Source organism: Schistocerca piceifrons, chromosome 1, assembly GCF_021461385.2.
Source record: "Schistocerca piceifrons isolate TAMUIC-IGC-003096 chromosome 1, iqSchPice1.1, whole genome shotgun sequence".
Taxonomy (NCBI): domain Eukaryota; kingdom Metazoa; phylum Arthropoda; class Insecta; order Orthoptera; family Acrididae; genus Schistocerca; species Schistocerca piceifrons.
The window spans coordinates 736,659,022-736,672,984 of record NC_060138.1 but is presented as its reverse complement, the minus strand read 5'-3'; the positions used below and the strand labels follow the sequence as shown (position 1 = coordinate 736,672,984).

The window sequence follows — 13,963 nt, the reverse complement described above, 5'->3', positions numbered from 1 at the left end:
ATGAAATTATTTGGGTAGTTTGGATTTGAAATGTTTGAGAGCAAAATTCGTTCAAAAGTTGTTGAATTTCGGACAAAAAAAATCTGTGAATACAAGTCAAGTCGGGATCATTAGATGAAGTAAATAACAATGCAGAACTACAGAATCATATTGTGACAGGTGATGAAACATGAGTTTATGGTTATGACATTAAAACTAAGACTCAATCGTCTCAGTGAAAACATTCTGGTTTGGCAATACTATAAATAGCTCAAAAAGTTTGGTCAAATGTGAAGGTTATACTCATTGTGTTCTTCAATTTTAACAGTGTAGTGCACCACAGTTCTTGTTACGAGGCCAAATGCCCAACAAGGAGTTCCGCTTATAAGGTCAGCACTGCCTGTGTGAAACACTCTGAGAAGGGGATGGGGGAGTCTCAAATTTGTCGTGAAACAATACATGCATTTTGCACCATGATAATGCATCTGTTCACAATTTGTTGCTGCTATGTGAATTTTTGCCTAAAAACAGTGATGCCGCTCCACCCTCTATATTTACCAGACATGGCTCCATGTGACTTTTTTCTGTTTCCAAAAATAAAGAAAATTTTAAGGCCTGTCATTTTATAAACATAGATGAGATTAACACACATCTGAACAAACAGGTTCTTGATGGTCGCCTGCAGCATAGATTTTAATGTTGGCCACAGTTAGATGTCCTGAGTTCATGTGCTGTGAGGTAGTTATGAGTAGTGTCTCAGTATGTCCTGTATTAAGAGTATGTTGTACTGTAAAAAGGATATGTTAAGCTGCAGACAGTCACAATTAAAAGACCCTTACATAACGCTGTGGGCCATAGCCTTCGTCTGCAAAAGAGAAACACACACCATTCATACACACAAGACTGCCAACTCAAGCATTTCGGGCTGGAATCAAGATGTGATGTATGGAGTCAGGATTGCATAGTAGAAGTATCTTGCGGAGGAAGCTGAGGTGGTTCTGGGATGTCTGTGTCAAGGAGATGTGTTTTTGCAGTACCAGGTTTGTGAGGGGCACGGATTGGCAGAATCTCAAAAGGTGCAGGTCATTGTGAAAAGAGGGGTGGGATGCAGAGAATGGAATCTTTATGGTTTGGCTGTTTTGGAAGGATGCCATGGTTTAGGCATCATTTGAGAAATAGGATGTGGGACTGGGGTTTAGCCAGGGAAAGAGATACTTTTCAGACCTGGTGCAGAAAGATTGAGTCAGGGGTCCATTGTTGCAGGAATGGTATAAAGGTTGTGAGAGGAGCTAGATAAACAAAAAGCCACACAAAAAATACATTAAGACATGCAGAACCACAAACATGTATGCAAAAATATACACAGAAATGCTTGAAACCACGTAAAAATACACACAAATATGCTAAAAATGTACAAAAATGTTAGATAATTGGATTTTTTTTTATTTGTGTGTGTGTGTGTGTGTGTGTGTGTGTGTGTGTGTGTGTGTGTGTGTGTGTGTGTGTGTGTGTGAGTGAGTGTTGCAATAAGGGAAGAGAGGGCGAGGTGGGGATGGGTTAGGTCGAGGATCAAAAGTGTGTGGCATGGGCAGGTGTGGAAGATAAAATGCTCAGGATAAGGGATGAAGTAGAATCAGTAGAAATAAATATAATTATAACTATCGGAGGAAAGAATGTGAAGTATCAGATATTGCATCAACATTCCACACGGTCATGATGTTTGTGTGCGTGAACGATTGTTGATAGTGTGTGTCTTGGGAGTAGACGCAATTTGGAAGGCAGTGAATAAACGCAGGAAAGAAGAGAAACAATGGACACTGAGAATAGTAATGCAATAGAGAAGAGTGACAAAGGAAAACGTCACAGGGTTGCAGGATGGGAGAAAAGCCTTTCTGAAGAATCAAACAATGGAAACTCCCGGTAGGAATATCAACAGTTAGGAAAAGATGATTAGTACTAACACACACACAAAACCATTCATACACACAAGCAAGCACACCTCTTGCACACCTGACCTCCAACTCCAGCATCTCAGAACGAGATGCTGGTCATGTGTGCATGAGGTGTGCTTGTTTTTGTGTATGAATGGTGAGTGTTCCTCTTTTGCTTATGACGACTTTGACCAATAGCTTTATGTAAGTGTCTTTTAATTGTGCCTGTCTGCAACTTAATGTGTCTTCTCTACAGTAAGTACCAATCTCTCTTTCCTACATAGTTGACTTTCTTACCTGGAGTTTCCATTGTTTGAAACTATAACAAAAATTGAACTGACATTTGTAGATTGAGACCACCAGAAATTTCCACTATCACAATCGTATTCAAATGGAAACTGGATTCTTTGTAAAGGCAACATTTTACAATCCATCATGGTGAAGTGCATTTTATTACACTACAGGAAATCATGGTCAAGGTAGGGGAGTGTCTCTGGCAGGCTACAGAATTGTATGTGCTGCATGCAATTAATATTGTTACTACCTGTTTCTGGATGGTGTACAATGAAAATATTAGACTTGCTGGAGCTTGTCAATGAATCAGATTACACACTTTTTGGTCATCTGGCAAAGATAACTAGAGCCCAGTTGCTAGTTTGTGCTTATACACACTTACTAGCTCTAACAGGTTGTGTCAGTCTGGTCCCAGTGGTGTACGTGTTTGGTAATGCAGTGAAATGATGACCCAGCTTGTGTAGTTATATAATGCAAGTTTCTAAGCTTTAATTAGTAACTAATCACTCAATGATGGTATAAGATGATGTGTGGTCCTACATTTCTCCAAAGGCAAAATAGCTGTGCTACATGCTAGGCCCTGTTTCTTGCATTCTTATACAAGAAGGGATAGTGGGACATTCATGGCCCCCGCATGTGATAATTTATAATTTCTCTTGGCATCATGCTAATAATTGGACCATGTGCATGTGATGGAACGTACTGGTGTGTTTGGCAAGGAACTGATAACTTCTTGGTGGAAGGGTTTTTATTTTTCACAGAAACACAGCTAATAATACAGTTTTTGTAGAAATAAAAAAATAGTGTGTTTATATGCATGCCTTCCTCCATAAGTACACTCCTGGAAATTGAAATAAGAACACCGTGAATTCATTGTCCCAGGAAGGGGAAACTTTATTGACACATTCCTGGGGTCAGATACATCACATGATCACACTGACAGAACCACAGGCACATAGACACAGGCAACAGAGCATGCACAATGTCGGCACTAGTACAGTGTATATCCACCTTTCGCAGCAATGCAGGCCGCTATTCTCCCATGGAGACGATCGTAGAGATGCTGGATGTAGTCCTGTGGAATGGCTTGCCATGCCATTTCCACCTGGCGCCTCAGTTGGACCAGCGTTCGTGCTGGACGTGCAGACCGCGTGAGACGACGCTTCATCCAGTCCCAAACATGCTCAATGGGGGACAGATCCGGAGATCAGGGTAGTTGACTTACACCTTCTAGAGCACGTTGGGTGGCACGGGATACATGCGGACGTGCATTGTCCTGTTGGAACAGCAAGTTCCCTTGCCGGTCTAGGAATGGTAGAACGATGGGTTCGATGACGGTTTGGATGTACCGTGCACTATTCAGTGTCCCCTCGACGATCACCAGTGGTGTACGGCCAGTGTAGGAGATCGCTCTCCACACCATGATGCCGGGTGTTGGCCCTGTGTGCCTCGGTCGTATGCAGTCCTGATTGTGGCGCTCACCTGCACGGCGCCAAACACGCATACGACCATCATTGGCACCAAGGCAGAAGCGACTCTCATCGCTGAAGACGACACGTGTCCATTCGTCCCTCCATTCACGCCTGTCGCGACACCACTGGAGGCGGGCTGCACGATGTTGGGGCGTGAGCGGAAGACGGCCTAACGGTGTGCGGGACCGTAGCTCAGCTTCATGGAGACGGTTGCGAACGGTCCTCGCCGATACCCCAGGAGCAACAGCGTCCCTAATTTGCTGGGAAGTGGCGGTGCGGTCCCCTACGGCACTGCGTAGGATCCTACGGTCTTGGCGTGCATCCGTGCGTCGCTGCGGTCCGGTCCCAGGTCGACGGGCACGTGCACCTTCCGCCGACCACTGGCGACAACATCGATGTACTGTGGAGACCTCACGCCCCACGTGTTGAGCAATTTGGCGGTACGTCCACCCGGCCTCCCGCATGCCCACTACACGCCCTCGCTCAAAGTCCGTCAACTGCACATACGGTTCACGTCCACACTGTCGCGGCATGCTACCAGTGTTAAAGACTGCGATGGAGCTCCGTATGCCACGGCAAACTGGCTGACACTGACGGCGGCGGTGCACAAATGCTGCGCAGCTAGCGCCATTCAACGGCCAACACCGCGGTTCCTGGTGTGTCCGCTGTGCCGTGCGTGTGATCATTGCTTGTACAGCCCTCTCGCAGTGTCCGGAGCAAGTATGGTGGGTCTGACACACCGGTGTCAATGTGTTCTTTTTTCCATTTCCAGGAGTGTATATTTTTATTCTTCCAGTTAAAATTTGTTCGGTATTTCAACATGTTATGTAACACTTAGTGTATTACTAAACACCTCTGTAGTGCCGTGGTGTAAATTTCTAAGAACTTTGCATTAGTACAGTTGTATTGTGTATTAGAAGGTTTTTATACCAATTTTAGTAACACAGGTCCATTTATTTCTGCCCGTATTGATCTACTTTGTTCTTGGGATCTCTCCGTAAATATGTGACAGTTTTCTCATGACTGTTAGTTGTTCTCAGTTTGTATTATGCTTTGAACACAAATGTTAAAATTTTACTTCTTTGGAGATATCACCTAAAATGGAGGTAGGTCATTGCTATGATAAGTTAAGTAACTTATTTCTACATGTGTGATTCCTTTACCTGACCCACACCTCTCTACTATGCAATAGCCAGTTCCATTGTGTAATTTGTTATTTTTCATACTCACTACTTAAGAATAAATAATTAAACCTCAAAAATGGCTGTAAATAATTATTGCTTATTAGCATTAATGCCTTTTATCTATATAATCATGTTTGTGTTATGTGAAATGTGCTTGCTAATCTACACATTACGAATACTTAGCTACTGAGTTAACATTCCAGCAGGTTAAGGAACAGATTTCATCACCATACCTAGACCAAAATGCAGATGAGCAGGTATTTTACTTCATACAAATTGAAATGTGCAACGTTAAAACAGTGAACACATTCTTGTGAAATGCTCTAACAGAAGTTAGATGGTTGTTACATTGGTCATCATTGAGGTAACATAACCAGGTTATTGCTCACCCTTGTCCACATACAGTATATGTTAGTAGTATCTTCACTTTGTACAGAACAGTATTTGAGTTACCGTATAACATCCCATTACTATCTCAGCTGTGACTATTTAGGGGTGTTTCTCTTTTGAGTATCATGGCTCCATGTGGAGAATTGTCCAGTAGTTTGCAACACAATTTTCATCTGGACAAAGGTAGTAATGGAATCCAAGAGCACAGAAGACGTGAAAAATGAAAATCCGGAAATTCATTGTGGAGCCCATCATTAGAATGCATGATATTGAGATAAATGGTGTCAGTGCTTAAGACATGGGAAAGTTATTCAAGAAACTTTGAAAGAGGGTACTGCAGATATGTGTTATACCATTATGTTGGTAGCAGGATAACAGAGATTTAAGGTACGTTATATCTTTTGTAGAAAATCCCATACTTATGTAGAATGATTACTATCCTCATGTAATGTGGATTTTAAATGACTGCCTATGAGAGGTTGACCAGCTGGTTTCGCCATTAAGTTAGTAACGTGTTACATTGATGATATGATGATGGGTTGATAACACTGATAAAAAAGCAAAAGTTTCATGAACAATTCAACTTACTTCTCGACATATTCTCCTTTGAGGGATATACACTTGGTCCAATGATCTTCCAGCTTTTTCATTTCGTGAGAAAAATAGGTTCTGTGAAACACTGCAAAATGCTCATTGACTGCAACTATCACTTCTTTATTTGAAGAAAGTTTCTTCCCCTCAAGCTAAAGATTCAAGTTAGCCCAAGTGACTTCTTTCTCTTTCCTAACTCTGGTGAATAGGGTGAATGAGAAACCAGTTCCAAGCCCAATTCATGCACTTTTGCCTGTGTTATGACTGATATGTGGGATGGTGCATTATCTTAGTGAAAGAGCACTTTTCTGTGTGCCAACCTTGTTCTTTTTTCAGCCAGTGCTAGTTTGATGATCCAGCAATGAGGTGTAATAGGGTCCAGTTACAGTTCTGCCTTTTTCAAATAATCAGTGGGGGTTATTTGTTGGAAATCCCAAGACGACAGTGGCCGCACCTACTAGCTGACAAAATGGGCTTCACATTTTTCTGTGCAGTTTCACCACCCTTTGTCCATTGTTTTGTTTGCTGTTTCAATGCTGGTATGTAATGATGGATCAAAGTTTCATCAGCAGTCACAAGTTTGCACAAAAAGTCTTGCAGATTTTGCAATTAAACAGCACCAGCCTTTGTGTTGAAATGTTGTGCCGGATGCACTTTTGGTCAGCTGTGAACATTCGCAGCACCCACTGTGCCCACTGCTTCTTCATAGCCGATGCTCCACACAGGATGTTATGCACTCATTCAGTTGAGATGTCCACAATCCCAGTGATCACAGATTTTTATTCGGCAGTCTTGCATTGCCATATCATGGATTGTGTCAGTGGTTTTCTTTGTGGTGTGCACTTAGTTGTTGCTGCTTGTCCAACCAAGTTTCAGTTCATTAACATAATAGTAAATGGTCTTCCGTGATGGTGATGGTGCAGGTGCAGAGTTCACATGAACTTCATCTACTTCTGTTCTGATTTGTGCGGCAGTATAACTCTTCAAATGAAAATGTTTAATAATAGCACAAAACTCTGTTTTCTCCATTTTAAATCACTGTCAACACACTGACCAGTTAACAATGAACTGTATGTTGTTGAAATTCTTGTAATAACCGTCTTACCAACTATGAAGACGCAACAGGAATGTTTGATTCTTTCATGTGAATATACCAGACTTGACAGAATTCTGAGCTTGACAGACTATCACAGTGTTTTTTTAATGCTGTGTACACCTGTTAATGCAGTCTGTATAATTAATATGGTAGGTGATGTTGCTGTACTTTCTTTACTCTCCTTGGGTTGTGTCCAGGCAGTTTTCATCGCCCTTTATGTGTGATATGGGAGCTCAAGCAGGATATTTGGAAATATTGCACAGACCATCCCAGAAGCAGGTATTAACAGTTTCAAAGTTCTCTTACTTATTATTCCATCTTCAAAGTTCTCTTACTTATTATTCCATCTGGCTCATTTCTTCATAAAAATGTATTTATCGGCTTGGTGGTTTTAATGTAATCAGTGCTGTATTTCTTCTTTTCCTGCCATTGTCTATATCATTAAGTTAAAGAAACCTTTACAGTTTTAGTGTGTGTTTATTCCCATGATTTGTTGAATGTTCTTGTAATATAACTCTTTGCAAAAGGCTGAAAAAATACACAGGCATTTCTATAAGTGCAGAGTTGAATTAGTATAAGTGAACAGACATTCCCCCCTCCCCCCTCCTGTTTTTGTTTTTCCCCCACCCTCTGAAAAGTCTGTTTTATTTCCCTAAGTTAACTTCCCACTTGTGTTGTGTTATTTTCCTTGATAACTGTGCAGACCTTCCTGTCACCTGCTATGTGAATGGGCTATGGATTGTTTCATTAATCAGAATGCGTTACCTACAAAATATGACCATACAATCATTTTGTCATAAACCATTATTTAATTTTTAAAGTTACCACAGTGGTAGGACTAATTTGTGAATATTTGTGGTCAGTTCAGTATTACGTAACTTGAATAAAGCTAAATAAAGCCTTGCACATTACTGTAGCATCTCTATATTGTGTGGGGAAACACATTTTTGTTCACCAATGTATTGTTTATCCAGCTATGATGAATATTTTAGATACAGGGGTATTTTGACTTTGAAATGTTCTCTTAGGTTGCACAGTCTAAGAATGTTAAGCTTACAATTACTGATAGATAACATACAGCTCCGAAGAAAGATTGAAGATGCTTTGACAAAATATGAAACATAGTCAGCTGTTTCATGATGGTAATAGTATCTCTTAACCAGAAAATAATAATGTTGCATGTATAAGAGTCTATTGCACTAATTCAGTAAACAATGTATTATGATAATAACTAACAGACTAGTCAAGACATTGGTGTAACAGAAGAAACCTGACTCTCACCAACAGATTCTCATTTAAAATTTGAAAATTAATACCAACCAATTTACATTTGCAGTTTGCACAGTCCTTTTGCACTTACACACACCTCTTCCATTACAAGTTCCTGTACATGCGGGTATGTAGTTCCAGCAATGTCCACTTAATCACTCAGTTAGATCCATTTTGTTATATATTTTTCTTAGAATGAGATGAGTTTCTGCATTCTCTAGACATCAACATTTGTCACCTTTATTAATAACCAGTTGGTGAAAGGCTGTTTTTGCTTTATTTTGCAGTCATCATATACTTGCGCATGTCATCACAGAATGTCTGATAAGTCTATTCTCTTCATAAACTCTTTCCACCACATCCATGGCTATTTCTCTCAGCTAGTCACTCACTCTTCACTTTATCTTTGGCATTGTTCTTTGAGAACTGAATAAATTTACCATCTTCTCATTTGATCCATTGATACTCCCATGTCCTTATGAAACTTAGAGATTCGACTGTCAAATTCTGTTATTCTCATGTTTCATTCATTAAAAACCTGTATCAATTTCCAGAATTCGTTATCTAGAGACCATTTCACTTCATACATTATTCGTCAGTCAAATGTTGAACATAACTAACAGCTAAATGCTCATGATATAAATTCCTGTACAGAACTAAAACATTTGTGTGGCATATGCACAAAAAGGCAATATTAACACAGTTTTGGCTGGAACGCATGTAGGAGATTTGATTTTTGAGTAATGTGTTATAGACTATTGGAAGTGGTGGAGAATATATGCAGAGAGGAAGATGAGGTTGAACACAAATGTTTTGTTAAAAACAACTTAATGTGAATGTATAAAATGGTGTTGCATTCATTGGTGTGCTCTGTGTGCTAGACAAGGATGTATTTAGCAAAAATGAATAAATTTCAATACACAACTTCACTTTCACACCTAGCAAATGGACCTAATCACACTTCAAAGGAATCTGTGATTAAAAATTGATGTTCACATAACTGTATACTACCTAATGCTGATAGCTTGCTGCTGAAATGTTTTGTGCCAATAAATACTGGTAAAGAGTGACAAAAGTAGAAAAACTATTTTATAAATTTTGTAATCCAGTCACTGGTCTCAATAAATTCCGTACAACATGGATAAATTTAAGTGTAAGAACGTGTGATACAGTTCTGACCTTTGATTAATCTTAACACATTGACTGCCACATGAGTGAAAAATTACTTAGACAAATTTATTTTTTGGCCCTGTGAAGTTCCTAAATAAAACTCGTGGACACATTTTCACTTAAAACTGTGTGCTGCTGTGGCAGCTCACAGCAGCATGCTGTGAATCTGTCTTACAGCAGATCATGGCACCAGTAATGAATCATGTTTGTGGCCTATGGTTTTGAAGAACACAAAAAAAGTTACAGGTACTTGAAATCATGAGTTATATACACCTCACATGGCTCAGTCAGTTGAACTTTCCTTTTCTGTATTACTTATTTACTTTTACATATTACTTAAACTGTTCAATGTAAATTGCATACAATTTTTGTTTACATACTCCAACTGACAATGTAAAAAAAATTAAACTGCAAAAAATGTTGGTATCAGTGCTTTGTACTGCACTTCTGACGCCTGTACATGCTGTGCTTTGTGAAAACTCATTCTGTGCAAAAATGCAAGTCACAGGTCTTACGTTTCCAAGCAGTGCTTTTTATTTTGATAGATTGCTCTCATCTGTGTTCACACTTCATTATTTCACAGCACGCTGTACGCCTGAATCTAGCTGTTTCAATGTTCTCTTTAAGTTTCACTTGCAGACTCAACTGGTAAAAATTCACCTGAGTTGTTATTATATAATGATGCAGTATATTTCTCAGTTATGTCTATAATATTGTCTACAATCTTCTTCAAATGCCTTTGTTAATCTTCAACATGTCTACAAGACATTTTCTTGCTTCTCAGTGTCACTGGATTATAGCGGAAACAATATCAAAATGAAGATGTGGCACAATGAAGGAAAGCAGTAATGTGACTGTACACAAATAATATTATGAAATTAGAGATTGAGAGAAGTACCATTCTAAAATTGTTAGCCACACAGTAAATGACGCTCCTGGCGTGGTTACTATGGTGCCACGAGTCATATGTAACTCTCACAAATAACTGTATTGTAAGGGACTAATTTGAAATATGTCAACTTATTTATAGATAAATAGCTTATTTAGTGCAAAATAAAGTAGAAAATAGAAGAAAAGAAACAAAATGGCTCCTGGGGTTTGGTAACCAAAGTGTGCCATGGCAGCCAATGTGTTAAAGATAAACTGAAGGAAGTCAAACCCATATTTCTACATCTAGAAGCAACTTTTAACAATGATGACAATAAATTTTTGAATCTTTGAAATTTGGTACGGATAAAATACTACAAGCTAAAGATTTTTATACACAGGTTGTGTAGAAACCAATGTGGAGGTATGACAGTCAAAGGACATAAAAGGGAGGCAATAGTTGAGGAGTGATAGTTGAGAAGGGGGAGTGATAGTTGAGAAGGGGTGAGGAGTATTGTAGCCTATACATGATATTGTTGCGTCTGTACTTTGAGGAAGTGACAAAGGAAACTGTGGATAAATTTTGAAAGGGAATTAAAGCTCAGTGAGACAAAATAAAATCATTGCTTAACAATAACATTGTAATTCTGTTGGAAATATGAAATTACTTCGAACGTCAGTGGACCTTAATGATAGTATTTTGAGAAGACATTGTAAGATGAACATCAAAATGTGAAACAAGGTGACCTTGAGGGAATTATAGTAGGGAATTGACACTGAAATTAGGACAGAAGTTTTGCTGTTTTGACAGCTAGATAACTGGCAATGATTGATTGAAGCACAGAGGATGTAAAATAGCCAGAAAAGAGTTCCTGAAAATAAAGAAAATGTTTTGTGTTAGAAAGTATTTGTCTAGAGTGTAACCTTACAGAGAAATGAAATGTGGACTATAAACAGTGCAGTTATGAGGATAATAGAAGCTTTTGAAATGTGGCACTACAGAGGAATGCTGAAAATTAGATTGGTAGTTGAAGTAACTATTGAAGAGATATTGTAATGAATCAGAGAGAGAAGAAATTTACAATACAAATTGGCTAAAACAAAGGATTGATTGACAGGACACATTCTGAGGCATTAAGGAATATTAAATGTGATGATATAGTGCTGGACCAAAGCTTGATTACAGTGTGCTTGTTCAATTGGAAATGTATTTTGATAGTTATAAAAAGCTAGAGAGACCTGTACGTGAGGGATAGGTATGGGGAACTGCATCAGAGTAGTCTTTAGATGGGATCAACAGCAACTACAACAACAAGAAGATGCTGGCATTATGCAAACACTTTAATGTGGCAATTTTAGATGGAGATATTTTGAACTATGTTTGTGTAAGATAATGCTAGAGGTCAAGCTAGAACTATCATGTTTACATGACCGCCAACCCCAACAAATGGTTACATTGTAGCTGTTACCAAAAGCTTTGTGTAGTCCCTTTTGCTTTGTGCTGTGTTTTGCCTTTGTTTTATTTTGTTATTTTTTGAGTGAAGAGACTAGTCCTGGTCCATAACAAGGTTCGAGTACAACCCTCACGACACCAGAAGGTATGCGTTATCCCAATGACCATTATGTCATTTCTGCTTCAACAGGAGCGAAGAAGACTGATTTAGGCTGCTAATCCTGTGTGCAAACCAGTCCTCTCCCCGCAAGTGGTCAGAATTCTCATTTGTTTGTGGTTGTGGCCGATTGCCACATTATAGTGTCTGCACTTTAGCAAACGAAGTGCAAGAAAATAAAAGGTCAACATTCAATTAATGAGATGGTCATTGGAGACAGATCAAAAGTGGTGGTTGGATGAGGATGGGGAAGGAAAATAGCTGTCATCTTTTTAAAGGAATTATCCTGGTATTTGACTGAAGTAATTAAGGGAAGCTAGAGAAATCTTAAATTGGGATGGTTTGGTGGGAATTCGAATCCTCTTTTCCTGATTTGTAAGTCTAGGTTCTTAATCGTGCTGGTGGTGGTGGTGGTGGTGGTGGTGGTTGTTCTATTTACATACTTATGATGGAAGTCCCCTATTGTGGTACAAATGGTAAAAATTAAGTATTAAATGCCACTGTAATAACAAAAAAGAAAACACCATTTTTCAATTTATAACCTAATTTAATATTGATGCTTGAATAATTGCTTTATGTTATTAAATTCTTATTTTCTACGACCACTGCTTTGATTTCTGGATTGCTTTCATAATCTGCTCATGAGTTTCTGTCTGTAAATAAACTCTGATTCAGAAATATTACAGAACTAATAACTACTTTGAATGTGGTAATACTAAACACACAAAACCTAATTAACACTTTACCTTGATTTTCTTATACACATCTTAACATCAGTACACTATATATTAGAGGCAAAACGAATGTGTGTAAGGATATTATCAAATCACACACTTATATTTATGGGAGGTTAAAGTTGCTACATTATTAGAATAATATGTACAAAACATTCAAAAAGAAGGTCTTGCATACTGCTTTTTCCCCCCTTACTCTTGGGGTTCAGTTCTTATGATCATTGTGTGTGTTGCTAACAGAAAGAAACAGATTGCTAAGAAAATTGTAGGCCAGGTTACAGAATTAAATTAATGCTAAAGTCTATTTCCTCTGCAGCAGTTTCATTTGTCATTGATATTATTGCAGGAAGTTGTGCTGCATAAAGAAGGTGGTTCACTGGGATTCAGCATCATTGGTGGCACTGATCATTCATGTACTCCATTTGGAGCCACTGAGCCAGGAATTTTTATATCACATGTAAGCACTTTTTTATTTTAATTTATTACAGATACTGATATGAAATTTGCACAGTTCCTCATATACATCTGCAGTAAACTTTCTGTTCTTAATTGGAGTGTAGTTATCAATTTCATGTTTTAATTTGAACATTCAATGTTCCTAATAGCTGGTTCCTGGAGGTATTGCAGCACAGTCAGGGAAGCTGAGAATGGGTGATCGTATTCTAAAAGTTAATGGCGAAGATATTACCAAATACACTCATAAAGAAGCGGTGATGGCACTTTTGAAGCCTGGTGATGAAATACATCTTACTGTTCAGCATGATCCTTTGCCAGAAGGTTATCAAGTAAGTGTTCGCTTTTGTGTGATATAATCTTAATGGTAGATGGATATTTTTAGAATAATGCCAGTAACATGTTCTTACTACCAAATGTTTACTTCATTTACAAATCATTATTTTGACCTGTCATAAGATATATCAACAACTATGTCGCAAATGATTTCTTGTCCATTGGAAATTTGATTTTCAGAAGCTCAAAAAAGAATTGCAGTACCCTCATGGCTTGTTTGATTAATCTTGTTTTGATCAAAAACTTTTACCTCAGTACTCTTTTTGATCACAAGGAATCATTATGCTCAGCCACTTATGTAATTGAGGTAAAGTAAACTTGCATTATCACTACAATTAAATAGTGTGTGTTGCGTCTCCAATTCTGAATGAGACAATGTGGTTTGTTTAGTCAGTCAGCATGTCTCAAATGGTTGTTCGTAGCTTAGACTGGGCAACCTCATCACTTTACAGGAAGAATGGTTATCAGCATGTGAAATTGTTCTCACAATGGTGTCGTTCAGACGCCAACCACTATTGAGAGACACAGAACATTGAAGCACTCCCTTGTAGTGGTTGCCAAAGGTCAACACTGAGAGCTGCTGATCA

The 13,963-nt window shown here is 38.6% G+C and overlaps 1 protein-coding gene across 9 annotated transcripts in view; it reads left to right on the top strand.

Annotated features, from left to right (window-relative positions):
- The window catches only part of LOC124711466 (protein lap4), a 539,589-nt gene that overhangs the window by 382,074 nt on the left and 143,552 nt on the right, over positions 1-13,963 (top strand). For all 9 annotated transcript variants that reach the window (XM_047241583.1, XM_047241591.1, XM_047241606.1 and 6 more), the window contains 2 exons: positions 12,934-13,044; positions 13,193-13,372. In XM_047241583.1, the coding sequence (XP_047097539.1) occupies positions 12,934-13,044; positions 13,193-13,372 (291 nt within the window). The remainder of the gene's footprint in view (positions 1-12,933; positions 13,045-13,192; positions 13,373-13,963) is intronic.